Source organism: Dromiciops gliroides, chromosome 5 (assembly GCF_019393635.1).
Source record: "Dromiciops gliroides isolate mDroGli1 chromosome 5, mDroGli1.pri, whole genome shotgun sequence".
NCBI lineage: Eukaryota > Metazoa > Chordata > Mammalia > Microbiotheria > Microbiotheriidae > Dromiciops > Dromiciops gliroides.
In genome coordinates this window covers 292,680,775-292,707,160 of record NC_057865.1, presented here as the reverse complement: position 1 = coordinate 292,707,160, position 26,386 = coordinate 292,680,775, and the positions used below count along the sequence as shown (strand labels likewise).

General features: G+C 52.4%; 1 protein-coding gene across 7 annotated transcripts; it reads right to left on the bottom strand.

Moving 5' to 3' along the window:
• Positions 1–58: 58 nt before the first annotated feature.
• On the bottom strand, positions 59–25,877 carry TEF (TEF transcription factor, PAR bZIP family member). 7 transcript variants are annotated; one of them, XM_043965721.1, is made up of 5 exons: positions 25,690–25,877; positions 6,380–6,697; positions 3,847–4,067; positions 2,724–2,935; positions 59–2,393 (listed from the first exon to the last, which is right to left on the bottom strand). In XM_043965721.1, the coding sequence occupies exons 1-5, from the start codon at positions 25,790–25,792 to the stop codon at positions 2,237–2,239; spliced, it is 1,011 nt and encodes a 336-aa protein (XP_043821656.1). In that variant the 5' UTR covers positions 25,793–25,877; the 3' UTR covers positions 59–2,236. The 7 variants fall into 7 exon arrangements, with proteins under 7 accessions (XP_043821656.1, XP_043821654.1, XP_043821660.1 ...); XM_043965719.1 differs by lacking the exon at positions 25,690–25,877 and adding an exon at positions 11,001–11,259; XM_043965725.1 differs by lacking the exon at positions 25,690–25,877 and adding an exon at positions 10,377–10,496.
• Between the last annotated feature and the right edge of the window lie 509 nt (positions 25,878–26,386).

The window sequence follows — 26,386 nt, the reverse complement described above, 5'->3', positions numbered from 1 at the left end:
ACCATAAACACAGTAAGAACAACTGCTGTCTTACAATTCTTTTTTTTTTTCTTTCCCATTTTCTAGAAAATTTCTTGTGCTACATCAGCAGAAATACGAGCAAAGTGCCCATGGGGGCGCTGCAGGGTGGTCCATGTGAGAGTAACCAGGGTGGCCCAACAAGCAGACAGCTGAGGCCAGAGGGCCCAAGCCCCCTCAGGCAACCCCTCAGCTGGCAGGGCCTCGGTGAGCTCTCTGGGCTGCAGCCTCCTCTCCCCACAGGCCACATGTCTATTTTACGTACATGCTTCTAACCCTCGAGCTCCTCCATGATTTTTCAGTTTGGAAGTATCCAAAGAGGTGCAGCTCCTCCTGAGGAAACTGGGAAACAAACAGGAGAGCCACTCCCCGCGCCCCCCCCCAGCCTCCAGTTGTCAGGCTGCCTTTGCTCTCGACTCTTCGCAGAAGATATAATTAGCCTCGTACCTCTCATGTCCTTGTCGTCAGCCCAGCAGCAGAAGGGGGACCCCTCCTGTCTCTATGAAGGACATGCCACAGCCTCCTCCTCCCTTTGGCCACAGCCAGCAGAGGTCCTATTCCTGCTGCTGGCTTGTCACAGAGCCCCTCCCTCTCAAGAAAGCTTTGGGGGATGGGGGCCCTGACCCCCCACTGTCTGAGGAGAGTGGGAGAGAAGACGACGTGAAAAGATGTCGACAACACTGTCCCACCAACCAGAATCAGAACATAAATGGTGACCAGACCCCGAGCATTAAAAAATGGTTAGCAGTGCTTACTCTTTAAAAACAAGTAGATATATACATATATACACACACAGACACACAGACACAGACACACACACACACACACACATCTATCTATGTGCCTATATATAAACCACACTGTATCTGGTCAAAGAAAACGAAGACACATTATGCTAACGCCCCCCCCCATTTCTGTCTCCCCCACCTAGAACAGCAGGATGAGACCTGCCCTGGTGGTGGGTGGCCAAGGCCGGGAGGGAAGCCCCAGAAAGGCTGCCTGCCCAGGTCAGGGAACTGACCGAACGCAACGCTCTCAAGTCCAGGGTTCTCTTAGAGGGAGAAGCCGTGTGTGTGTCTGTTGGGTTTTCAACCTCCAACCACAAGCCCCAAGACACACTGTCCTCCAGCCTCCCACAGAGGCGGGCAAGTGGGTCATTGTCACCAGACGTGGCAGGCCTCCTGGACGTCACTGTCCACTGGTTTCACGTGTGGTTTTTACCATTCAGGTTTGTTAAAAGTCTTTAGAGTGACGTTACTCGGGATCTGACAGGTCACTTTAAATAAAGCAAAGTGTTAAGTGTGACAATTGTGTCCGTCCGCTCGTTTTTCTTCAGACACATGCACCTTCCCTTTCCTCTTCCCACCCTTGAAAGAATCCCAGACGATTCGAGGGTTTGCTCAAGGGCCTCTGAAGGGTCTCATCGGTGCAGAGAAAACAGACAAACCTGCTTAGAAGGGTGAGCACCAGCTACAAAGTCAAGGGTCCCCAGGACAGCCCCAAGACAGTGGGGCTCGAGGCTACTCCACCTTGGGACAGACTTGCAAACTGCCCACGGCCTCCTGCCTCACAAGCTGTTCTTCTCTTCCAATCTGTCCGTCTCTAGCAGCCTCAGTCCCTATACTTGCACTTTTCCCATTGCTGGCCAAGAAGACAGCACTGGAAGGAGATGGTGCTGAGAGCTGATGCTCACAGCTCTTGGCAGAGATGGGCAAAGCCCTCATATGGATCACCAAGACAAGAACTAGATTTGCTCCATCCACCCAGTGTCCCTAGACCACTAACCTCAGCCTGCTTCCAAGCGGGGAGGCCTCATTTTCTAAACCAAACCACAGGCTCTGCACACCAGGACCACCTAGAAAGAAAATTCCTTCCTCCCCTGTTTATCTAAAACATCTGGAATTGGTCACAGCAGGCACCATGAATAAGTGAGTGCAATCTTAGGTGGCAAACACCTCTGACAGCCACAGGCCTTCCTGGTCCCACTGGCCATGGTGACAATGGCCAGCAGCTTCACCTAAGACAGTGGCGATTCCTAAGCCCTGGCTGCCTCAGTTTCCCCACCTCCTCCTACAATCATGCTTGGTTCTGGTTCTAATGCAGGCATTAAAGGACACACTCACAGGCTGTTGACAGCGAGGTGCCAGGAAACACCAGGCTCTGTGTTGTGCCGCTGATGGACCGCCACCTCTCTGGGGAGGATGGAAAGAGGCCTGTCCTACTCCACCAGGTCCTTCCCTTTTTCCTGGGCGGAGCTGGACAACAAGGATATCCTACCTGGCCAACACACCCTGCTATCTGATGGGATGTGAGGGCAGGAAAAACCCGGGACCATTCCAAGATGCCACAGAGAGGCAGCCCTTGTTAGCCCAGATCTAAAATGGAAGGAAAGTCAAAGAGAGAGTGAGCACTCAGTGAAAGGAGGCTGTGCGCTCCTCCAATCCAACCAGGATGTCCAAGGGTAGAGTGGAGCCCCAGGCACCCATCTCAAGAGTCCCTCCATGTCCCCACCAGCGAGGGTCAGGGGTTACCAAGTCCTCCAGATGTGCCCTCCGGGACCCCCGTGGGCAGAAGGGCCCTGGCACGAGCCAGGCAGAGAGCAGCGGACCTCCTGCTAGCTGTGGTGAGCCCCAACGCCTCCCCACACACTCGCTCTGGGAGTCCCTCGGCAGAGATGTCTAACACGGAGAGGGGGTGGTGCTTACAAGGGTCCGTATTTCGTCTCGTACTTGGAGACGATGCTCTTGCATTTGCCCACTTCCTTGCGCAACTCGGCGACCTCTGTTCTGAGGGCTGTGTTCTCTTTCTCCAGGAAGGCAGCACGGATGGTGATCTGATTCTCCTTCAGCCTGCGGGCATCCCGGGAACGCTTGGCGGCCACATTGTTCTTCTTCCGGCGCGTCCAATATTTTTCATCCTGGGTGAAACGGTTGAGAGATCTTAATGGTCTCCAGCAGAGAAGGGGCCTTCCCCCTTCCTCTGCTCCACACCTTGGCAGGCCCCCAGCCAGGGCACAGCATCGAGGGAGAGAGGCCCCTAAGCACCCAGGCTAACATGGGGAGACACTGAGACTGAAGTGACTGGCCAAGTATCCCAGGCAGTATTAAGCCACGGTCTGACCCCAGGGCCTCAGACTGGTAACCCTTAAGATACTCATGAGGATGCCTGGCTAAGGTGGCCCCCGGGGTCATAAGATAGCTTGACTGGCCTGGGGGACCAGTGGGTGATGAGTCCTCCCCATGGACCAGATGGTGGCTCGGAGGGGGTGGAATAGTCCCTCGGGGCCAAAGGCTCCAGGGCCTCTGATCTAAGGGAAGCCACCACCACATTCCGCGGGGCCATCCAGAAAGGGCTAACTCTAAGTAAGGGGGCTCAGCTTGCTGGCTATTAGAGAAGCAAGGCACAGAATCAGGAAGAGAAAAGGAAGTGGACCAGGAGCCAGGACACGGCACCTCTTAACGGCATCTCTGCCATGAACTTTACCTGGGCGACTTGACAAGTCACTTGGGCCTCCTCCGTAAAAGGAGAGGACCAGATGGCACCATCTCTGAGGTCCCTTCTGGCACTAAAAGTCCTCCTCTAATCGATCGGCCCAGGACCCAGAGAGAGCACAGACTTCCAAACCTGGGAGTCTGCCGGCTTCTCCCTCCCACTTTCTCCAGTTTTGCCTGACAGGGTACCTGTCACTGCTTACATCTTACTCCAGTGTGTCTATAAAGTGGAAGGGTCCTCCCAGCTACAAACGAACATCCCTGTGTCACTCACAGGTTACTGGCCGCACTCGGAGACTAGCCAGTCACCAGGGTCCTGTAATGGAAGCCAAATTACCTTCTGTTCATCAGGGACAAAGACCTTCTTGGCCTTTTTGATCATTGGTTGTGGTTTCAGGTCCTCTTCGGCAAACTTGTGCTTTCGAGGGTTGAAGAGTTCACCCCCTGGCACGCTGGAGAGGACCAGGTCTGCAGGATCAGGGTTAAAGTTCACATCGACCTCCACACAGTTGGGGTCAATGGGGCTGGGGGTCTCTCTCTCATTTTCCACAGAGGATTCTGAAAAAGACACACGAGGTAGGGCTCAATCAATCCTACAGATGGGAGCTCCTGCTATTCCCAAAGATGCAGGTTTTATCCCCAGACACCTAGCTCCCCACTCCTAAACACAAGGTTCTTTTCTTTTTCAAAAATGCAACATCCTGGCTCTGTAAGAACATAAAATATTGCACAAACCACTGCTGCTTGGCAAAAAAGAAAAACAAAAAAAACAACCTCCCCTAACACACCCCAACCAGTCAATGCCACGACACAGAGAGAATGAAAAAGCACAAAGCATCAGAGGGATTTTCTATTTGATGTTTTCCATAAAGCTGAGCCAAGTTCACAGTCAATGTAGCCCTGAGCTTCCTTCTGTTCTGTGGAATTCTGAAGGGATCAGGGGGGTTGATGCGCAGGACTGGCCCCAGAGCCACCCTGGCCATCCAGTCCCCCGGCTGAGATCACTAGCGAGACCAGGGGAAAACCAAGTGCCGCCTACCTGGGAGAATCACTGGTGCCTAAACAGCAGAAACCTAAACTCAGGCACATACTGCTAGAAAACATGGTGGGGGCTAACAGGGACGGCTCCAGGATGGGGAAATGTCTTGTGGGAAGTGCCTCAAGGATGGGCAAGGGATGGCTGTCTCGAAGGAGGCTACAGGCTGACCTATAGCGGGAGGAAGACGGCCAAGGTTCAAAGCCTGTCTCTGCCCCATCTCCCCCCAGGGGGCGTCTCCCCAAAGAGCTAGCCCATTTCCCCATCAGACAGCGCTCTCAGAGAGGCTCCTCTCACCATGGGCCTCAGCTGGCCTCTCTGCTCTTAGCTCTGCCCTCAGGGAGGAGCCAAACAACAGAGGCTCTCCCTGCTCCCCAGGACTTGCCCACCGCTGCCAGCTCTTCAGCATCTCCTCCCGCTCTGGCCCTGGTTGCCCTCAAGAATGATGCCCAGATGGGAAGAGACTCCTTCGTACGGGAGGTGACCAGGGTGGACCCTGTTCTGCCCATCAGCCTCTCAGCTACTTCAGCCAAACCTGGACTGTGTCCTTTTCGGTATGCTCACTAACCATCCCTTTAATAACTCATTCTAGAATTTCCCAGAAAATTCCATTGCACTTGCTGGCCTACAGTTTGCAGCTCCATTCTCTTCCCTTTTTTGAAAACCAGGGCATCTGCCCTCCGATCCACAATGCCTCTCCTCTTCGTGATCTTTCAAAACTTGTAGTGGGCTCCTCGTTACAGAAATCATTTAAGCAGGTACTAGATGTGCATTTGCCAGATGTTACTATAGGGATTTTCTTCATCCAAGCCCTGATTATTGCCTACCGTGTGCCAGGCACTGTGCTAGACAGGGCCAAACAGGGAACAGTCCCTTACCTCAAGGAGCTTTCATCCTACTGAGTGAGGACTTATACACAGAGAAGTAAATAGGAAGCAGATGCCAAGGAAGCTGACGTGGGAGGCTGAGCTAGCTAACCCACCTGAGGTCCCACAATGCTAAGCTGAGGTACAAGTGTTTGCCTCCCTTAGCCTCCCCATCAATGGCTCTTGAAGCAAGGCCACTTTCCCCAAGTCTGCAGAAGCTCCCTACATTTACAAGGGGCTTACTTCTAAATGAGATGAAGAAACAGGACAGTACCATGAACATGAAGTTTTAAAAAACTGTGAAGGGAAGGCTTCCGAATTTGCTTGTTTTCAGAGGATGTGCTTAATAAATGTTGATCGACTATGAAATTGGGAATATTTCATGCCTGTTTATGGCTCCTACTCATCCACTATCTCTGCAAAAATGCCTCATGAGGATCATGAGTGAGCTTCCAGTGAAAGACAGACAAAGTGTTTTTTTACTAAGCAAAGGCTCAGGGTAGTTCTGCTTTTCCCTATATTGTTCTGGCCATCTGTAGCACTATCAACCAACAGCAAGACTTCCATAGGGCCTAGGCGGCTACTATTTTTATCCCTTGCTGGAAGGGGATCATTCTGAAGGGTGTGAAGAAGCAGAGAAGAGAGTCCTTCTCTTAACTGAAGCTCTCCTAGGATCTTCGAGATGGAGAAAGACACTAAGGAGTGAGCAGAGCAGTGTGTAGGGGTCCCTCCAGCTCTGTTCAAGAACCCTGCTGAGGGGCAGCTAGATGGTGCAGTGGATAGAGCACCGGCCCTGGATTCAGGAGGACCTGAGTTCAAATCTGGCCTCAGACACTTAACACTTACTAGCTGTGTGACCCTGGGCAAGTCACTTAACCCCAACTGCCTTACTATAAAAAAGAAGAAGAAGAAGAAGAACCCTGCTGAGATGGGCAGGTTCGGGAGTCCCCGCCTCTCCCATGACCCACCTGTGCTGGAGGCGGTCTCCGAGGGCTGAAAGACCACAGTGGAAGAGGATGACGGGGAGGCTGTGGAGGAGCTAGTTGACTCCTTCCCCTCCAGCTCCGTCACAGGCAGCAGTGCGTTCTGAATCAGGTGAGTGGGGCTGGCAGGGATCCCGTTCTCCAGCAGGAACTCGTCCAGGTCCATGTACTCGAGGTGGAAGGATTCGCCATCGTATGGGATCGTCTTGTCCCAGATCGGGGGCATGAGAGAGGCGGACACCGCCATGGTGCTGGCGGCAGCTGACTCATCTTCTTCGAGCTTCTCCTTTTCCTTTTCTTTATCTACAGACACAAAGTTCCCTGAATGAGACACCTTGGTCACAGAGAGGGTCCGTGCATTGTACCCTACCCCTGACCCCATCCAGAAGGCCCCAGCTGATCCACCCATGTTCCACTGCTGCCCAGTGCAAACTCACATGGTTTTGAGTCTGAGGGGTGGGCCCCGTGAGCAGCACACCTCCTGGGCTGTCAGAGACAAGAAGTATGGACACCTGGTGTGGTGGCTGTGATTCTCCCACTCCCTGGATCAGTGCTCTGAACCCAGGAGGAGCTAAAGAAAACATCTGCTGAACTCAACTGAATGATGGGGTCTTTCTGAATGTCCCCAGCAACTCCTAAGACTCAGAACCATTGCACTAATCTATGACTCGGGAGCTGTTCTGGCTATACAGAGGCTTGGTGGGGAATGAGAAAATTCTGAAACATTGAAGTCAAGGGAGGAAAGATGATTCGAATCATTTTAGCACCCTTAGGGAGCAAGTGCCTTGACACTAAGAACCTCAGGATCTTCTCTACTCCCTGACTCTATCCTGGCAGCTGCTGGATGGGAAAGGCTTAGTTTTAAATGGTCCCAACGGCCCCTACCCCCATGAGAAGAAGGTGGAGCTGTTGTTTCCAAACTTTTTTTTTCTTTTCAGGGCAGTGAGGGTTAAGTGACTTGTCCAGGGTCACACAGCTAGTAAGTGTCAAGTGTCTGAGGCTGGATTTGAACTCAGGTCCTCATGAATCCAGGGCCGGTGCTTTATCCACTATACCACCTAGCTGCCCCCCAAACTTTGTAAAACTAGCACTCAGTTCAAATCGTTCTGAAGCTAGATCACCAGAAGAAGAAGTTCCAAAGAAGGGACCCTGGAGTTGGGCCAGGGAGGTTGGGGGCAGAGCTGAGGAGGAAGAGCCCTCAATCAGGGACGATTTCAGCCACACAGTGAGCCGGGGCCAGGCAGGAGGCTCAGTGTCAGAAACGAGAGGCAGACAACCCGGTCCTTCGAGATCCCCAAGTTCACCACCTCAGCCTCACCTGTGATTCCTTCCTGTCTCCACCCCCATACATAGCCAGCTGCCAAGACTTCTCTTGCCTACCTGGACACCCTTCTCACCACTGGCCTTCCTTGATTGTTTCAACCCTCTTCCAGTCTCAGGCCCATTGTCATCATCTCCTCCCTGGTCTCCCAGCCTCCAACTCACCCCCTTACCCTCACCCCCTCACAGCTGCCAAATTAATATTCCTAAAACACATTAATTACCTACTCCTCAAAAAATGTCCAAAGTCTCCCTTCTGCCTTCCACTTCAAGCCTTCCCCAATCTGGTTATCACCTAACTTTCCGGTCTTCTCATATTCCTTCCCTTCATGCACTCTGTTATAACCAAACTAGGCTGCTCAAAGTCCTGTTTGTGCCTCTCCTTTTCTGGCTACCAGCTCCTTAGCCAGAGTGTCTGCCAGGTCTGGAACGCCCTCCCACATCAACTCTACCTCTCAGAACCCCTAGCTCCTTTCAGAACCCAGTCCAGGGCCACCTCTTGGGACCTCATTAACATTAACATTCCCTCCTTGAATTATTTTTGCCTATCTGCACATGTGATGGATGTAATGCCCCAGGAAGAGGTACATTTCTTGAGAGAAGGGATCATTTTGTGGTCTTTTTATTTCCAGCAACCAGGACAGTGCTTAGTACACAGCAGGTGTTTAATAAATGTTTGTTTCATTGAATTAAGAAGGAAAGCCACAGGAACATAATCAGGGCAAAAAGGAGGTAAAATGATGGAAAATTCCCAATAGGATTTAAGATCTGAGGGAGAGAATTCCAAACCGGATCCTCTAACGAAAGGGGAAAACGAATGTGATTACACTGGAAAGAAAACTGGCCCCTAGTGGCCTAGACAACAGACAGCAGGAAAACAAATCTGTTGGCTCACTGTATACTTGCCTAGCAAGTGAGGTGGGCGGAGGTTCCTGCAAACACAGTTTGGTGTGATCAGAGGTAATTTAACGCCCAGCAAATACCTCCTCTGCTGGGTCGGTCTGAAGAACACCTATGGAAGGCTCTGCTCAGACAAGCTGCCTGCCCACGGGCAGTGAGGTCACCTGGGCCAGAAAGGAGCGGTTCTAGAGCCAGGGGCCAGGAGTCAGGGGCAAGGTGCTAGGCACAGGAAGGGCCAGCCTTGGCCTGGCCGAAGGTCAGACTAGCAGTAGGGGAAAAGAAATGGATGAGATCAAAGGAGCCCGAGTGTAGAAGGTCCCAGGCCATAGGCCCAGGGCTTCCCTTCCAGGCCTACGTCCTGCCACCCTGGGCCCGCCATCCAGGAGGCAGACAGCCCACATGTCAGTCCCTCGGGCCCAGGGGCAGCTTCGAGCCTGGCTAATCTCCAAAGCCAGCAGCCTCTCTCTACTGCCTGAGGTTCAGGATGGCCAGCCACTGGACACAGTCTCAATGAGGGATGAGGAATATTATTATTAATGTCATTATTGGCTCATGACCACCTCTGTTAGGAGGGAAAGGGACAACTGGGAAGCCTCTTCACTTCTTTTGCAAGCCTAACCAGGATGTTCACTGCCAGCGTCTGACCGGCCTGCAGCTAAACCACCTCCTAAAAACAAACCAAAGCAGTTCCTGGCCCATTTGGTATAGAGACAAAAGGAAGAGCAGGCCTCACCTGACAAGCCTGGGGTATTTATAATTCAGGAATGACAGCCATCACCGGAGGAGGAGAGGGGGCCCTCGCCCCATTGCTGATGGCATGTGGGCTTTTGGAGGCTTAAATCTGAAGTAGACCTGAAAGGACCCAAACCCCACGGCTGCCAACTTGACTTCCTACCCCACAGGATAAGCTTTTGGGGGGCAGTGGAGAACCCACTCATGGAGCCCAGGAATAGTGTCAGAACCCAGGGTTTCTCAGCCCCAGAAGAGCGGTTCACTGCAGATGCTAATTCCCAGAATTCAGCCCCCCAACCCTGAGATCCTAGAGACAAGAAGTGTCCCCCTACCCATTCTCCTTCCTCATTGACTCATACCATTAATACTGTCGACATTTAATTGAGAGATCATTCTGTGTAGGACACAATGGTCAGGCACTGGAGATACAAAGAAGTGGAAGACATCACCTCTCATTCAATCCATAAATATATTTTATGTGTAAGGGCCAGGAATAAAAGCACCTACTATGTGTCAAGTCCAGGGATAAAAACAGGCAAGTGAGACTATTCTCTGCAATCAAGGAAATGACATTTTTCTGATCACTTGCAAAAGTTTGTCATTTCTTTCAACACAGATTTATACATACCAAGAAAATTAAGAGCCCATCCCTGACGCTGGCTCACTCTCTCACCAGCTCCAGTATTATTGCTCCCTGACACCCCCCCAACCCCTGCCCCAGACCCCATTCCTCCCGTCCCTTCTAAGAAGCTTCCACTGACTCCCCACATCCCCCTCCGCACTGTACCCCCATTCTATCTTCCCACTCGATGATCCTTCCACCTATTCTACCACTAATCCTCACTGACTACCCTGAACATCTCCCCTTACTGAGCTCACCCCCAAGTTCCCTCTCCAGTGACCCCCCAAGACCCACCTCAATGCCATTTGTCACCCCACACCTTGGCTATATATGGTTAAGAGCAAGTGACTCCAATTCTCCAAGCCCCCATGTCCTCATCTGCAAAATGGGCGTAGAAATAGCTCCTACCTAGCTCAGAGACGCCAGGAGGACCAAAGGACCGTCTCGAAGGGCGCAGGGACCTAAGCTATGCTTCTCCTCTGGGGTTCTGCGACCCTCGAGGAGCCACACAGGTGAGAGCCGTCACCTGAACCCCCCCACGTGGCCCGGGAGGCCTTCGGGCCCCCTCCCCCTGCTCTTCACTGACTCTCCCACTCACCCCGCCATCCCCTCCTCCTCGGCACTCTTCCCCCCCGACCCTCTCCCCATCCCACCCACATCCTCCTCCCCAAAGTCCCACCGAGCCCCATCCTGCCGACCGCCCCCCTGCTCCTTCCCTCCCCATACTTCAAGGGGTCCCCCCATTCCCAACTGATCCCCTCTTCCCCCTCCTCTCCTCGGAGCTCCTTGCCCTCCCCCATCCCTTCCCTCTTCTCCTCTCCCCTGGTCATCCCACCCCTCTCCGTCCTCCCTCTACCTTCCCCCCATCCTATCCCCCTCCCCCTCCTCCCCATTGGTCTCCTCTAACCCCGCCCCTCTTCATCCCCTTCCCCAGTGATCCTACCTCACTCCACCCCTCCCCCACTGAGTTCCCCCCTCCCCTCTGCGCAGGCGCACTGCCGCCCCCTCCCCGTCCTGCCCCGCCCCCCTCACCGAGCCTCGCCTCGCGCGGCGGGTTCTCCATCAGCTTCTTCAGCACCAGTGGAAAGGACCCCGGTGGGCCCCGCTCTGTAGCCGCCTCCCGCCCCGACCCCGCCTCGGCCTCCAGCGGAGGCTTCTTCTCGGCCCCGCCGCTGTCGGACATGGTGGCCCGCGCCGTGCTCGGCTGCAGCTCCCGGCCGAGAGCGCCGTGAGAAGCCGCCGCTGCTGCCGTGAGGGTCTACTGCGCAGGCGCAGACAGCCCCTCTCCCCTCCCCCGGCTCCCTGAACGCTGGGGCGCATTCATTATTCAGAAGGAGAACCCCCGCGGCCCGCGGCCTGGCCTCGTGATGGGCCCGCCCCCGGAGGGAGGAACGAGCGCCGCTCGGCGCTCCGATTGGTGCAGAGGCGGGGGGGGCCGCAAGGCACGTGCGGGGCCGGGTGAGCGGCGCCTCCGGAGGCCCCGCCTCCGACCCCCGATTGGGCCACATAGACGCGGGCGTCACCAGCTGTAGCTTTCTCGGCTCCCTCCCCTCCCGCGCTCTCCTCTCCTCCCCCACTACGGTGCCTAAAGCTCCAGCCTCATAACCCTCGGGCCTCACCGCGACAGGAGAGCCGGGCAGGTCGGAGGGGGAGGAGTCGGGCTCGGGACGGGAGCCAATCAGCGAGCCCGCCGTACGGAGAGCCGCCCGGTTGGGTCACGTGGAGCTGCAGTTGTCCTCAAGAGCGCGGGTCAGGGGGGAGGAGGAAAAGAACCAGGAGCAGCCAATGGAAAGCGGGGGCGGGGCCAGGGAGCTCGTGGCGCTGCACGTGCACGAGGGGGCGGGGCGGAGGAAAGAACCGCACCCACGTGCTCCCAGCCCGAGGGGGACTGTGTTCGGCTCCGCCCCAAGGTTGAGGCCGTGGCCCCGTGCCCCGCGTGCGCCGCGCGTGCAGGCTTCCGGGAGGGCAACTAATAATAATAATTGTTAATCATTATAGCGGCGAGCATTGAATAATAATGGCTACCATTTACTGCGCTCTAAGGGTCGCTGAGCCCTCTCCATACGTTATCTCGTCCAATTCCCGAGATAACCCAATAAGCAGAGACTATACTCCCATTTCACCGAGGAGGTTGAGAATACAACTTTAAAGCGCCTCATAAACCTGGTATTGTTATGGTCGCGCTGTCCCTGCAGTCCCTTCCTGAGCCCCAGGTCCCGTTGGCTGCTGGACGTGCCCACCTGGACGCCCCATGGGCATCTCCAAAGCCACGTGGCCCAATGCCGCTCATGGACCTCCCCCGCCCTTCCGCAGACTTCTGTGTTGCTGCGGAGACCACCCACCCTCGGCTCCGCACGCTGCCATCGTTGGCTCTCCCCTCCGGCCCCCTTCCCCCCAATCCATCCCAGTGATCCATGCACCATCCCCCCCGAAGGCCGTGGCTCTGCAAGTCCGCACAGCCCGAGTCTGAGCCGCTCCTCCTAGTCTGTCATCTGCCGGTCCTCCGTCCTCTTTCATTAGCTACCACCACACACCCCAAGTCAATATGCCCCACGTGGAGCCCAGCCTCTCAGACGCGCACACCTGACGCCTACAGCGCTCCACAGCCCGTCCTGTCCTGTCCTCTTTCATTGCTGATTACTTCCTATTCCTCTTACCCATCTTACCCATCTCTCGCCTTCATGCTTTTGGTGCTAGTGGCTTCCCGGGTCTGCAAAGCAGCCCTTGCTCACGGGCCCGCGTAGGCCCTCTGACCTGCTTCCAAGCCCAGCTCAGGCTGGGCTAGCAGGGACTGTTCCGACTCTGTATCTCCAGTGGCTAGCCCAGGACCCGGCCACTGGGTAGGTGCAATTTGTAACGAAAGAGTGAATAGCGGAAATACGGTCCTAGAGGACTTGAAGGGGGGCTGCAGAGAAACCAGTGGAGGATGGACCCATGGCTCAGGATCCAGACTATGGAGAGGAGGAAGAGCAAGCGGCCCGCAACGGGGCCCATCCCTAAGGCCAGCACTCCCCCGGGGAAGCACGGAATACCACTGATGTCAAAAAAGAATTGGAAGGCCGTTGGGGAGCGGCATGGCCTGTGCTAAGTAGGCAGTGGGCAACATCAGGGCCGACTTGTAACAAGAGCCGGTGGGGGGCAGCTAGGTGGCGCAGTGGATAGAGCACCGGCCCTGGATTCAGGAGTACCTGAGTTCAAATACGGCCTCAGAAACTTAACACTTACTAGCTGTGTGACCCTGGGCAAGTCACTTAACCCCAATTGCCTCACTAAAAAAAATTAAAATAAATTAAAAAAAAATAAAAAAAATAAAGAGCCGGTGGAACAAATGTCATCTAGGAAGTAGGAAAAGGATGCCCCCCCCAACACACACACAATGGGGTGGTAAGAACTGAGGCTGACCGAGCACTGCCCGGAGAGGAAGCCAGCCCACAGGGTAGACTCTCCCCCAGAGGACCTATGGGAGGACTTGGCCAAGACTCCTGCAAGAATGCTGCCTATTGTTAACTGCCCAAGATGCTTTGCCCTCTAGAGAGAGGCAGCCCGGCTCAGACTCAGATGCTTGGAGGAGGGAGTTACTGAAGGAAGCACTCGGCCTTTGCTGCATAGCTGTAGCATAGCTGTGCCCCTGTCCTGGGCACCCCTGATCCAAGCTTTGGCCCTCTCCCTGGACTTCCTGGGCCTCTAACCCAGGTCCTTTGCCTCGGAGGCCTGTGCTCTCCTCACTGCAGGTAGAGCCAAGTCTATGGAGGCATGCTCTGTAGGAGAGATGAAAAGAAATAAACAACAACTCCTGACCTCGAGGCAGGAGACCTGGGTTCAAATCTCTCCTGTGTTGCTAGTCTGAGCAAGTCACTTCATATCTGCATCCCAGTCACATCTGTCAAAATGGGGAAAATTTAAATACTGTTTGCACTGCTTACCTCACAGGATATGTTTCTCAGGCTGCTAATAAATGCATTACTGATATTTTCCCTTCAGGATGTTACCACCCCACAAAGGTGGAACAGAGAGCCCTGAAAATCAGAATATTTGACAGCTGGAAAGCACCTTAGAAATCTAGGGGAAGAAAGGCCTAGATGGAGCGAGGTCAAGAAGTGGAATGGTGAGGTAGTTTGACTGGAAATTATCACCCTGACTGTAGGAGAGAAACAGAGACAGACAGAGAGAGAGAGAGAGAGAGAGAGAGAGAGAGAGAGAGAGAGAGAGAGAGAGAGAGAGAGAGAGAAGAGAGAGAGAGGAGAGAGAGAGAGGAGAGAGAGAGAGAGAGAGAGAGAGAGAGAGAGAGAGAGAGAGAGAAGAGAAGAGGAGAGAGAGTGAGAGAGAGTGAGAGTGAGAGAGAGAGAGAGAGAGAGAGAGAGAGAGAGAGAGAGAGAGAGAGAGAGAGAGAAAGAGAAATAGACTTTGTGTTTATGTGCCAGGCACCTTCCTAGCCTGGAGTTACAAATACAAAACAGTACCTGCCCTCGAGGGATTTACATGTACACGTGACTCCCCATGGAACTATGGGCCAATCCTTGCCCAGTGTACCTCCCCTGTACAAGGTGTCAAGGTGGGCAGGGGCGGTGGTCAGACTTGGTCTCTTCGGGCTCCGTGCAACCCTCTATCCCGTGCTTCTATGCATTGTCTCATTTCTCAGTGACCTCCTCGAGCACGCAGGTTGGGAGTTCAGCTGAGCTGAGGGAGATCTGGGCAGGGAATGCCATCCTGATTCCATTAGCAGGCCCAAGCTACACACTCGGACTAATGCCTGGCCTGGCATTGTAGTCATATAGGTCCCAGGATCGCTCACAGAGCCATCATAACAGAGAGTGGGTAGTTGACCTGACAATTAGCCACCAATGGCATCCAAGTGTCCTCAAGACTGGCAGTCTACTCCCTCCTGAATGGAGACAAAGCCAGGAAATACGCTCCACTAGGTAATAATAAGGCCAACCCGCTACAATAATCAAGCTTCCATTTGGCGATAAAGGCAGCCAATTACCTACGGCCTCTGTGCCCACAGAAAACCATGCTTTGCCCACAGTAGGGAGCTTGGAAAATATTTGTAGAAAATGTTAGTGGGAGAGTCCACAAATTAAAACTTCTCTTGTTCCAAGCCACAGGCGTTCAGCCTGCTGCAATATTAAACACAAATCTGTCTACTTGCTTTACCCTGGAAACGCCGAATAAGAGCCCCAGGCTTCTGAGGAGCAGGCCCAGCACAGTGCTGCTGGTGCAATAGCTGCCTTAGTCAGTCAGTCAATAAGCATTTGTGAAATGTCTACTATGAACAGGTCACTGAGGATACAGAGAAAAGCTGGGCAGTGCCTGGCCTCAAGGAGCTTAAATTAGGCCTTTTTAGATCCAGAACTCTAAGGGACTTCAGAAGCCATCTAATCTAAACCTCTTATATTACAGATAAGGAAACTGAGGCACATGGAGTCAGATGACTAAGCACCTCAGGTAAGATTTGAACCCAGGTTATCTGACTCCAGAACCTTCCCTGCCCCCATACTACTTCTTGGCAAAAGGTCTATGGCTATAAGGCAATCAGGTGGCACCGTAGCCAGTGTTGGACTTGGAATCAGGAAGACCTCAGTTCAAATCCTGCCTCAGACACTTAAGTGGTGTGACCTTGGGCAAGTCACTTCGCCCTGTTTTCCTCAGTTTCCTCATCTGTAAAATGAGCTGGAGAAGGAAATGACGAACCACTCCAGTGTCTCTGCCAAGGAAACCCCAGATGACATGAATGCAAAGACAAAACCAACTGGCTCCTGGCTCTGAGAAGCTTATGGTCTACCAGATAGATCTCTGGAGTCTTTAGCTGGGCACTAAATGTGAGGTTGCTTCAGGGTTTCCCTGGAAAAGGGAGCACCACTGACTCCCTCTTACTGCTTCAGCCCGATCCTAGCTTCAGTTCCATCCCCTCCCAGGGCCCCAAGTGTTCTGATGGAGTGCCGCCTTGGCACGCCAGTGCCATCCCCTAGGGCTGTTTCAAAATGGGCAGAGCTCCTTCTATGTCCCCTGCCCCTACTTGCCTTCTCTCTCCTTTGTGCCCGTGAAAGCCTCCAGGCTTACCCTGTTCTCCTCCCTGGGCTTCTCCATTTCCCCCTCCACCCTCAATGGAGTGCAGAGGGTGGGCAGGAGTCCCCCAAGGCTCTGTCCTGGCTCTCTCTCCTCACACTATGGCTACCTCATTAGCCTCCCACGGCTTCTCTTGCCATTGATGCAGAGAACATCCAGCAGGGATGTGCTGGAGCCAGCTCCTCCCGGCTCACAGAGCCTGCTGTTAAATTGTCAGCATGAATATTTACACCTTGGGATTCTGCAAATGCTTCAAATCAGGGCTTGATTTATTGTTGTGTTGGTTGTCTAGACTTAAGAAAATCATGGAGAAAATGCTACTAATGTAGGTTCAGCTTTAGAGTATGTGAGCCTGTTGTTAAACATTCACCAGGTTGTTAAACATTCACCAGGATACTCCTGCTCCCAGGTCTATAGTTTTAGCCACATCTCCTTCCTGAGCTGTAGTCCCCTGTGCCAGCTGCTTGCCAGACATTTCCACTTGGTTTTCCCATCAGTATGTCCATCTTCACATGTCTAAAATGGAACACATCGTCTTTCCAAATTTTACTACCATCTTTATACTATTCACCTACCACACCAACCTCACAGTCACCCTGGGATCCTTCCTTTCCCCCCTCACTTTCAGCATCAGAATATTGTGGGTTTGACTTCCACCACATCTCTAGTCTGTCCACCCCACGAGGACAGGCACCTCGTCACCTTTAGTTCATTACCACAGCCTCCTAATAGGTCTCTCTCCAGTCCTTCCTCTCTCCAACCAGTTAGCGAGCATGATTAAACAAACACCTAATCCAGGCACTCCCCAGAGCTGCCAAATCAACATTCCTGAGACAGAGGTCTGACCATGTCAACTATCTTCAGTAGCTCCCAGTTGCCTCTGAAATAAAATTCGAACTCTTTAGCTCAGCTTTAAAAATATTTTTCAAGGGCAGCTAGGTGGTGCAGTGGATAAGCACCAGCCCTGGATTCAGGAGGACCTGAGTCCAAATCCAGCCTCAGACACTTGACACTAGCTGTGTGACCCTGGGCAAGTCACTTAACCCTCATTGTCTTGCAAAAAACAAACAAACAAAAAAAAAAAAAATAACAAAAACAAAAAATTTTTCCGGTTGGATAACACTTTTTTTTCCCATTCCAAGCACTCTCACTTTTACTTTTTCAGACTTAATACCTTACCCCCACTCTTTGTTCCAGACAACCTGGGCAGCTCCAAACTCTGCATTTCCTCCTTGCTCCTTGCCTTTCCCAAGGATGTCCCCATACCTAGAACATGCCCCCTCTCCTCCACCCCCTCTTAGAATCAATTCCTAAGTACTTTCAAGGCTTATCTCCCGTGAAGGCTTTTTGGTCCCTCCCCCATTCTCCTCAAATCACCCGATTTGTATTTCGAAGTGGAATTGAATTCCCATTTGGGCAGGTCTAGTCTTCTTGCCTCTTTCCTACCCTAATTTGGGGTTTATTTCTCATACAGTAGGGGGGACTAACAGGACCCTCCTCAACCCTGTAGAGTGTACTTGGAAGGCTAGCCTGGCTTCAGAAGCACTCTTACCTCCCTCCCCCCCCCCCCATAACTGGTGCCTGAACATGCATACTTAGAGCTTAAGTCTTTTAGCTTAAGACTTTGCCAGCCCTGCTAACATAAAACTGAAGCCTTGTCTTTGTTCAGTGAAGACATATCAGTCGTTTCTTTTGGTTTCTCACGATAGTTCCCAGACTGGGCTAACAGGAGGAGGGATTATCGTCCTCATTTTACAGGTAGGAAACTAGAGCTCAGTCAAAGGTAGTGCCGGCTCCAAGGTCACCCAAGAAGAGCAGGTGGCGGGTCCCAGCCTGGACCTACACAAGTGGCCCTGGGATGGAAAGGTTTAGTGTGGTTAGCAATCCCTTCCACTGGAATGGTCCTTTCCTGAGAGTAGGTCCTTCCAGAGCTTCTCCTGAGGGGGGAAAGGAAGGAGAAAACATGGGTGGGTGAGGTCACAAAATGGGCGGGGGGGGGGGGGGCGGGGAGCCAAGCTTCATTTCACTCCCATTTGTGCTTTTGGCCAGCCCTAGGGAGTCGGTATCCCAGAGGAGTGAGTCACTGGCAGGGTCAGAAGGGAGATCAGAGGTCATCCAGTCCAAACAGAACTCTTCTCTGCCCTCCTTCCCCAAAGAACATTAAATATAGACTCAGAGAACTTGGGTTCAGATCCCAGCCCTGTTCCTTACTGGCTGTGCGACTTTAGAGAAGTCACTATTCTCTGGGTCTCACTTTCCTCATTTGTAAAATAAGGGGGTTGGACTCCTTTAAGTGCCTTTTAAGTGCTCAGATCCTGGGTTGTAGGGTTAGTTCTGGATTCAGGACTTTAAGGAAGACATTGACGAGCTGAAGCAAGACCACACAGCAGTTACTAGGATGGAAAGGAGAGATGGAGGTTGTCGATCAACAAGCATTTACTGAGTACCTACTATGTACCAGGCACTGTGCTAAGCACTGGACCAGGCTATAAGGGGACTATCTGAAGAAACTGCAAATATTTAGACTGGAGAAGAGAAAACTCAGGTGGGGATATGGCAGCCGTCTTCAAATATTTGAAGAGCTGTTCTGTAGAAGTGGGATTGAATATATAGTATGATAGATCATCGATTTAGAGCTTGGAGGGGCTTTAGAAGACACTGGGTCCCAGTCTTTCAAGTCAAGCCAACAAACATTTATTAAATCCCTACTATGCTAAGCTTTCGTTTTACTGAGGAAACTGAGGCCCAGAGACAATAATAGCCAGCATTTATATAATAACACTTCTCTGACGATTTTGAAGCGTCATACATACATTATCTCATCTGATTCTCACACCAAACCTATGAAGTAGGTGAGGATAAGTGACTTGTCTAAGGTCCCTAGCTGGTAGGTGGCTATGGGGGGATTTGGAACCAGGCCTTCTTGGCTCCAAGTCTAATTCTCCACACTGCTTCCAACTTGTTCTGTTTGTTCCCAGCGTGCAGAATCAGGAGCAACAGCTTGATATAAAGAAAAAAAAATGTCTATGACTAGAGGTAGTGAGTTCCCCGTGTCTTCAAGTAGAGTCTGGATGACAAATTGCCGGGGATTTTTTAGTAGGGATTCCTGCTCTGGCAGGGGCTGGGCTAGACTCCCTCTGAGGTCCTTTCTGGCTCTGAGATTCGAGCATCTCTCCCAAGGGGTCCTCAGCGCTAGGATCTGCATCTCTTTCTGAGACACTCTGTTTGCCTTTGGGGCTGCTGTGATCCTCAAGAAGTTTCTTCTACCATGAAGTGACCTCAGATCCTCTGCAGCTTCCCCCTGGCGCCCCTCTCCAAGCTGGGTTCCTTCCCTGTGCTTTACCCAAAGAGGCTCAATCCTTCTCCAGAAATGAAGTTCCCCGGGGCTGCTGACAGATGTCAGCTTGCTGCTTTCCCGGGCCCCAGGGGCTTCTGGGGCTCATTATCCCCACGATGGACCCCTCCATTTAACACACCTTCAGCCATGGAGGTGGCCAAGCAGGAATTCCCAGCACCCTAGACCTTTCTACTAAGATCCTTTAATGGGTCTCTTTCACTCCCCCTCCGTAAATTTTGTGTTTATCTTCTAAATACTTACCTCAAATATGTTGATGTTCTCAATATTGCATGGTAGCTAGAGCTCTGAATTTGGGGTCAGGATGACCTGAGTTAAGCCACTCACTCGCTGTGTGACTCCTCCCTCCGTCATCTCTTTACCTCTTTAGCTTCAGTTTCCTCATTTGTAAAATGAGCATAATAGCAACACCTGCCCCGCAGTGTTGGTGTGAGGACCAAATGAGCATTGTTATATTCTTCAAGAGGTGGCATGAGAGCAAGCTGGCCTTGAAGGGGGGAAGACTTGGACACTTCTGACACATAAGGACTGTATGACCCTGGACAAGTCACTTAACCCAGTGCTGTTAAGTAACTGCTTCCTAAGACCGTAAGTCGCACAGGAGGCAGTGGCCTACACCAGTAGAGAGAGTTTTTTTACATCTGGGAATTTTCTATGCTTAGTGGCTCTGAAAGCATGGTCTGGGACCCCAGGGGGTCCCACAAGATCAAAGCTATTTCCTAGTAATACTAAGACATTTTAACTTCTAATATGGTCAGTATTGGTAGCTATAACCCAAATAAACAAAAGCTCTTTGGGAGAGGGGTCTCCAATAATTTTAAGATTGTTAAGGGGTCCTGAGACCCAAAAGGTTGAGAACCATTGATCTTTGCTAATGAAACCATAGGTCTTCATTCTATTTCCTATGGGCTGCTTAACTGAACTGAATTGAGAAGATAAAAAATTCACCAGAAACCCAGGTTGGAAGGGAACAGAACCTGGGAAAAGCTGATGGAGAAGGGAGACTCAACTAGGCGAGGTTGGGGAAGGAGACTGAGGTCCCAGAATTAGGAAGCTGCCTGGTGGGGCAGAGGGAGCCTAGCGGAATGTCTCCAGCAGGTTGGTGGATCAGGTGACTTGCTGGGCAGCAGTTCTGACCTGGAGCCAAAGGGCCTGGGGTGGGTGGGTGGTGTCTGCCTAGAAGAGACGCCCCCTCTTTAGGGGCCTGGCAAATGGACTGAGAGCCCAGCCTGGGCTTGGAGATGGAAGTTGGGGAGACATTGGAGAGAGGGCAGACTCTAGCCTAGGAAAGGGGATTGACCCCAGGGAGTGCCCAGAAAGCAAACCTGTGCCAGGGTAACTGGGGGACGCTTGGCAGCACCTGCTCCTTATCTCAGTCACACATGGCTATGACCCTGGCCTTCCCTCACATGGCAGGAAAGCTCTGCTGTTTACTTGTCCCCACTGAGAAGACTTGGGGAGTGGACTGGGGTCAAAAGGGAAGCCGGCCACTTGCTCTCTCTGCAGTGGGAACCTATCCCCTCTTTCCTTCTGGTGGGGGGTGGGCAGCAGGGGAGAGAGGGCTCAGATGGGAGGAGCCAGAAGATTCTCCTTAATGAGTGGTCTGAGTCAGCCCAGGGATCAGTCCTCACCATCTCGGCTAGTCTTGCCCACTTTGAGTTCATGGGTCTTTGCTTGTTTACCATGCCTGTTTTAAAGATGGTAGGACCTTGGGGGCAGCTAGATGGCGCAGTGGATAGAGCACCAGCCCTGGATTCAGGAGTACCTGAGTTCAAATCCGGCCTCAGACACTTAACACTTACTAGCTGTGTGACTCTGGGCAAGTCACTTAACCCCAATTGCCCCTCAAACAAAACAAAACAAAAACAAAAGATGGTAGGACCTTGGACAAGTCATCAGAATGAGGAGGAACGAGGTCTAGATTCGGAGTCAAAGGACCTAGATTTGAACCCTGACTCAGTTTCCTCTTCTGTAGAACGAGAGAGCTGGACTGGAAGGCTTCTGAGGTTCCTAAGGCACGTCTCCTCTCGGCTTTGGGGGCCAGACTACATGAGCTCTGAGGTCTCGGGCCAAAGCTTGAAGATGAGGAGGGAGGGCTAGATGATGGGTTTTGTTGGCTTGTTCTGGAATTGTAGGAATCTGGGGCGGCCACAGCGAGCACCAGCTTGGGGTGTGCATATACTGGGCATGGGAGGAAGGGGTAAGGATCCTGATTCCAGCCCAGAGCTGCCTTTTTTTTTTCTTTTGGTGAGGCAATTGGGGTTAAGTGACTTGCCCAGGGTCACACAGCTAGTGTCAAGTGTCTGAGGTCAGATTTGAACTCAGGTCCTCCTGAATCCAGGGCTGGTGTGCCTGTGCCACCTAGCGGCCCCCAGAGCTGACTTTTGACTCAGTCACGATGCTTTTCAGGTTCGTGTTTTAATTCTTAGAAGTGGTTGTTGGGAAGTCTGGGCAATAGTAAAGTGAGAAGCAGCAGGAACAGAGCGGGGCTCCTGGGCCCCAAGTTTTCCCATCCCATTTACGCTGTGGTACAAAGTTGTTTGCATATGGTCTCCTCAATTGGAGCATAAGCCCTCAGAGAGCAAGGGTTGTGTTCCTACCTTTTGTTGTATCACTAAAGCTTAGCACAGTTCTGGGCACATAAGGGTTTAATAAATGCTTGTTGACTGACTCTCCATCAGAGTCCAATATGCCTATCTCTGGGTGATTTCCCATCCTTGGGCCTGTCCAGTGGACACAAGTGAGACTTCATGCTAGGAAAGGACTCACCAGAGCCTCAGATGCTTACTGACCGTGTGACCCTGGACCTCTGTTTGCCATAGCTTCTTTATCTGTAGAATTCAAGGGTTGGACACAGTGACCTTCAAGGTCATCTCTAGTTTTGATTAAACCAGTGATCCTAAGTTGCCAAGCAGACACCATTCTGTATTGGTGGAGACTTTCCTCATCACCCTCCACCCCAAAGAATTTATTTACGCGCACAAATATTTTCCCCCAATAGAAGGGAATCACCCAGAGGCAGGGGCTATTTCAAGTGGAGTTTCCTCATCAGGAGCATCACGAAGTAACATGGTAGATCCAGTCTCCATACCTTTTGTCTCACTACCATCCAGCAGGGTGCCTGGTATACAGTAGGCATCCAATGCATGCTTATTGAATTGAATTAGCCCATTTTATAGAGAAGGAAACTAAGGCTCAGCATGATAAACTAACAACTCACCTGAAGCTGAAGAGACAGTTAAACAGCCAAAGCGGGATAGGAAGCTTTGTCTCCTGCCATGGCCCAGGGCCCTTTCCCCTAAGGGCAATCATCTCAGCTAGGTACTCTAAAAGGGAGAGTGGTTCAAGTGTCTCTCAGTCCTGGGAAAAAGGAGGCTCCCACAAAGCACCCCATGAGGTTTGCTCAATAGCCAGAAGGAAGCGAGGCCAAATCACTGTTCTCCCTTGGGTACACAAGTGCCCATCACTGCTGGTGCGGACACAGTGGTTCCTAAATGATCCCACGGAGTCCCTTGTCCTGCCTAGTTGGGAGCAGCCTCGGGGGCCTCTAAGGGGAGCATCCTGGCACATACGTCCTTCTCCTCTTCTCCCCAGAATCCCAGCCCCTCACAGGGCATCTAGTCCAACCTGTCCCTGAACAAGTAATCCCTGGAGCAAACTCCTCAACAGAGGCCCATCCAAGCCTCGCCTCGGGGGCCTCCGGGGACAAAGAATGCGCTATCTGCCAAGCCACCCGTGCTATGCTGGGGCAGCTCTCCCTGTTAGCAGGGTCCCATTTCAAACTTGCCCAGAATTCCTCACCTGCCTTTCGGCAGATCACTCCAATGGGTCTGGAGTGCAGAAGGTGCTGACCTCTAGCCACTGGACACAGACCTTGGGGTTTCCCCCTTGGGCTGGTTTTTCCTTCTCTACAGGGACGTCTCTATGTTGGGGAGGAGACCTTCGCCTTCCTCCTTTCCCCACTCAGTTAATGGCGCCCCCCCCACCAGTTTCAGATGCCAGTTGGGTTGACAGAATCTGCCATTAGGGACACTGAGCCTGCGCCAGGTGAGAATCTGCTCAGGAGCAGGTTTGTCCCAACTTCCAGGACCCATGGGTGAGACTAGAGACAAAGACTAGTCAGATGCAATTGAGGTTAGCGCTATTGGTGGAAGAGAAGCAACAGGTACTGCCCAGATGGGTGAGGGATGGAATCCTGAGAACACTGATACAGATTTCAGAGGACCAATAACAAAGTACTGCCTGTGCTCTGGACAGGCAGGCAAGGTCAATGTTTGGCTCAACTGGACATTTTGTCACAAGGGAGGATACTTTTGGAAGCAGGGTGGTATATGACAGAGACGCTAAAAAAAAATGGTAAACTTTTTTAAAAGAAAGATTAGGGGGCAGCTAGGTGGCGCAGTGGATAGAGCACCGACCCTGGAGTCAGGAATAGCTGAGTTCAAATCCGGCCTCAGACACTTGACACTTACTAGCTGTGTGACCCTGGGCAAGTCACTTAATCCCAATTGCCTCACAAAAAGAAAGAAAGAAAGAAAGAAAGAAAGAAAGAAAGAAAGAAAGAAAGAAAGAAAGAAAGAAAGAAAGAAAGAAAGAAAGAAAGAAAGAAAGAAAGAAAGAAAAGAAAAGAAAAGAAAGATTAGGGAGGGGCAACTAGGTGGCGTGGTGGATAAAGCACCGGCCCTGGATTCAGGAGGACCTGAGTTCAAATCCAGCCTCAGACACTTGACACTCACTAGCTGTGTGACCCTGGGCAAGTCACTTAACCCTCATTGCCCCCCCCCACACACAAAAAAGAGCGAGAGAGAAAGAAAGATTAGGCCTAGATGTACAGATTGGAGAGTCATAGACCAATCAACAAGCATTTATTAAGCATCAGCTGTGTGGCAGACACTGTGCTAAGTGTTGGGGATACAAAGAAAGGCAAAAAACTTGGGCCCTGCCCTCATGGAGCTTACAGTCTAATGGGGGAGACAACTCTATTATCCATCCACCCATCATCTATCTACATGTATACATTTAAATATGTATGTGTATATGACATATATGCATTATATATATATATATAATATTGTATTAGACAAATACAAGGGGGCAGCTAGGTGGCACAGTGGATAAAACACTGGCCTTGGATTCAGGAGGACCTGAGTTCAAATTCAGCCTCAGACACTTGACACTTACTAGCTTTGTGACCCTGGGCAAGTCACTTAACCCCCATTGCCCTGCAAAAACAAATACATATCCACAGTGTCCCAAAAGTCTTAGTGTCATTTTAAACTTGAGTAGCATAGGGATGGTGATTGAGCTCACGGGACATGAGGACCTTGGGGGTCCAGGCTGCACCAGGCTAGGTTTTCTACTCTAGTATCAGCCAATAATAAGTCCCATTTCTCTGACACTGAAGGTTTGCACAGTTTGCCTCCCCCTCCCTCCGACCCTCTGAGGCAGCCTGTGGTGCTAGGAGGAGACCCACTTTACAGATGAGAAGGCTGAGATTCAGAGGGAGGGGGTTGTGCCTAGAGTCTCCCCAGCTGCTGAACTTTCCAAAGTGGGATTCTGACTCAGAGCCCTCCCGTCTCCACGGCCAAGCCTCTTTCTGATAAGCCACAATAGCCCTCAGATGCCCTGGGACTGGGGTCCTGGGAGCCCCACTCACTGACATCTCCTTACCCAGGGTGGGGTACTTGAACAGGCGCATTCTCCGGGTCACTGAGAAAGCTCTAGCTGGTCTCCAATTGGTTTCAGAGCCAGGGCTGGGCAGGCCCCTCGGGGCTGGCACTGGCCAGTGAGGCTGCGTCTCTTCCTCTCTGGCTCCCGCCCTCCCTTTTGCCCCCTCCCTCAGCCCTGTGTTTGGCTGTGGTCTCCTAGGAACGGGTACCCCAGTCCTTATGGCTCTGTTACATAACATTTATCCCATGCAGAAGTGGAGCCCATCCGAAGAGCAGGGGGCTAGGCTCAGGCACTGGGCTGCGCCCCCCCCTTCCCAACCGTCTGTGTCCAGAGGAAGAGGCCTGGCCGCCGGCTTTCCCAAGCCGGGCTTGTCTCAGCAGGGGGCCTCCCGTGCCCACTCCGGGCTCTTGTCCCCCTCTCTGATGGTGCCCCATGCCAGCAGCCCCAGGTAGCTGGTACCTCCCCAGCCTTCCTCTCTTCCCTCTTGCCAACAGAGCCGAAGTCAGGTGGGCAGTGCCAAGCAGCCAGGCAGCTCCTGCTCAGCAGTTATGCACCTGGGTACCCGCCCACCTCCTGGCACATGGCTGCAAGATGCCAGGAGACAAACGGGGGGCTCTCCAGGACTCCTACCTGTCCTCCGGTCAGCCCAGGGCAGGGAATGCTCCAGTAGCGATTTCAGGACCTCAGGCATGTCCATGGCAGGACCCACCCCAATCCGCTCACAGCTCGCCATGGTCCTCCTGGGGGGAGCAGGAGAGAGCAGCTTTCGAGAGGCAGCCCAGCCAGCCAGAGACTCAGGGTGACAGGGAGAGGGAGAGGGAGCAGGCGAGGCAGCCAATAAGCCGCAGAGGCTGCTCAGCCCTCGCCTTCCCACCCCCGCGCCAGCTTGGGCTGCCTGGCGGGCCTGGGCACTGTGCCAGGAGCAGCACGTGGCGCTAGCCATGGCCAATCCCACCGAGGAGAACAGGGCCTGTTATCTAACTTTGCAAAAGGAAGTTTGGCTGCTCACAGGTCAGAGAGCTTGGAAGCAACTCAGTCTCACACACACATACAAACACACACACACGTGCACACACACATGCACACGCTTGCACATGCACAGACACAAACACACACGCGCACACGCGTATAGATGCAAAAGTACCTGAATGCACAGCATGAATGCTCACCCACCTCACCCACTGAGTGAAAACATGCCTAGACTCACACCAGCCAAGCACACATGTGTGCCAAGGACCCCAGGGAAGCAGTTCTGACTCACACAAGGAGAAGAATTCCAGGCAAGACCCGGCACACCAGGCAACTCACAGAAGAATGAGAGACAAGT

Excerpts from the sequence above, each read along its gene's own strand:
- TEF (XM_043965718.1), bottom strand. The coding sequence starts at position 11,476 with ATGTGGCCCAATCGGGGGTCGGAGGCGGGGCCTCCGGAGGCGCCGCTC. Across the intron at positions 6,698-11,010 it reads TGGAGAACCCGCCGCGCGAG|ATAAAGAAAAGGAAAAGGAG; the intron begins GCGAGGCTCGGT and ends TTGTGTCTGTAG. Across the intron at positions 4,068-6,379 it reads GGAGACCGCCTCCAGCACAG|AATCCTCTGTGGAAAATGAG; the intron begins GTGGGTCATGGG and ends TGTCTTTTTCAG.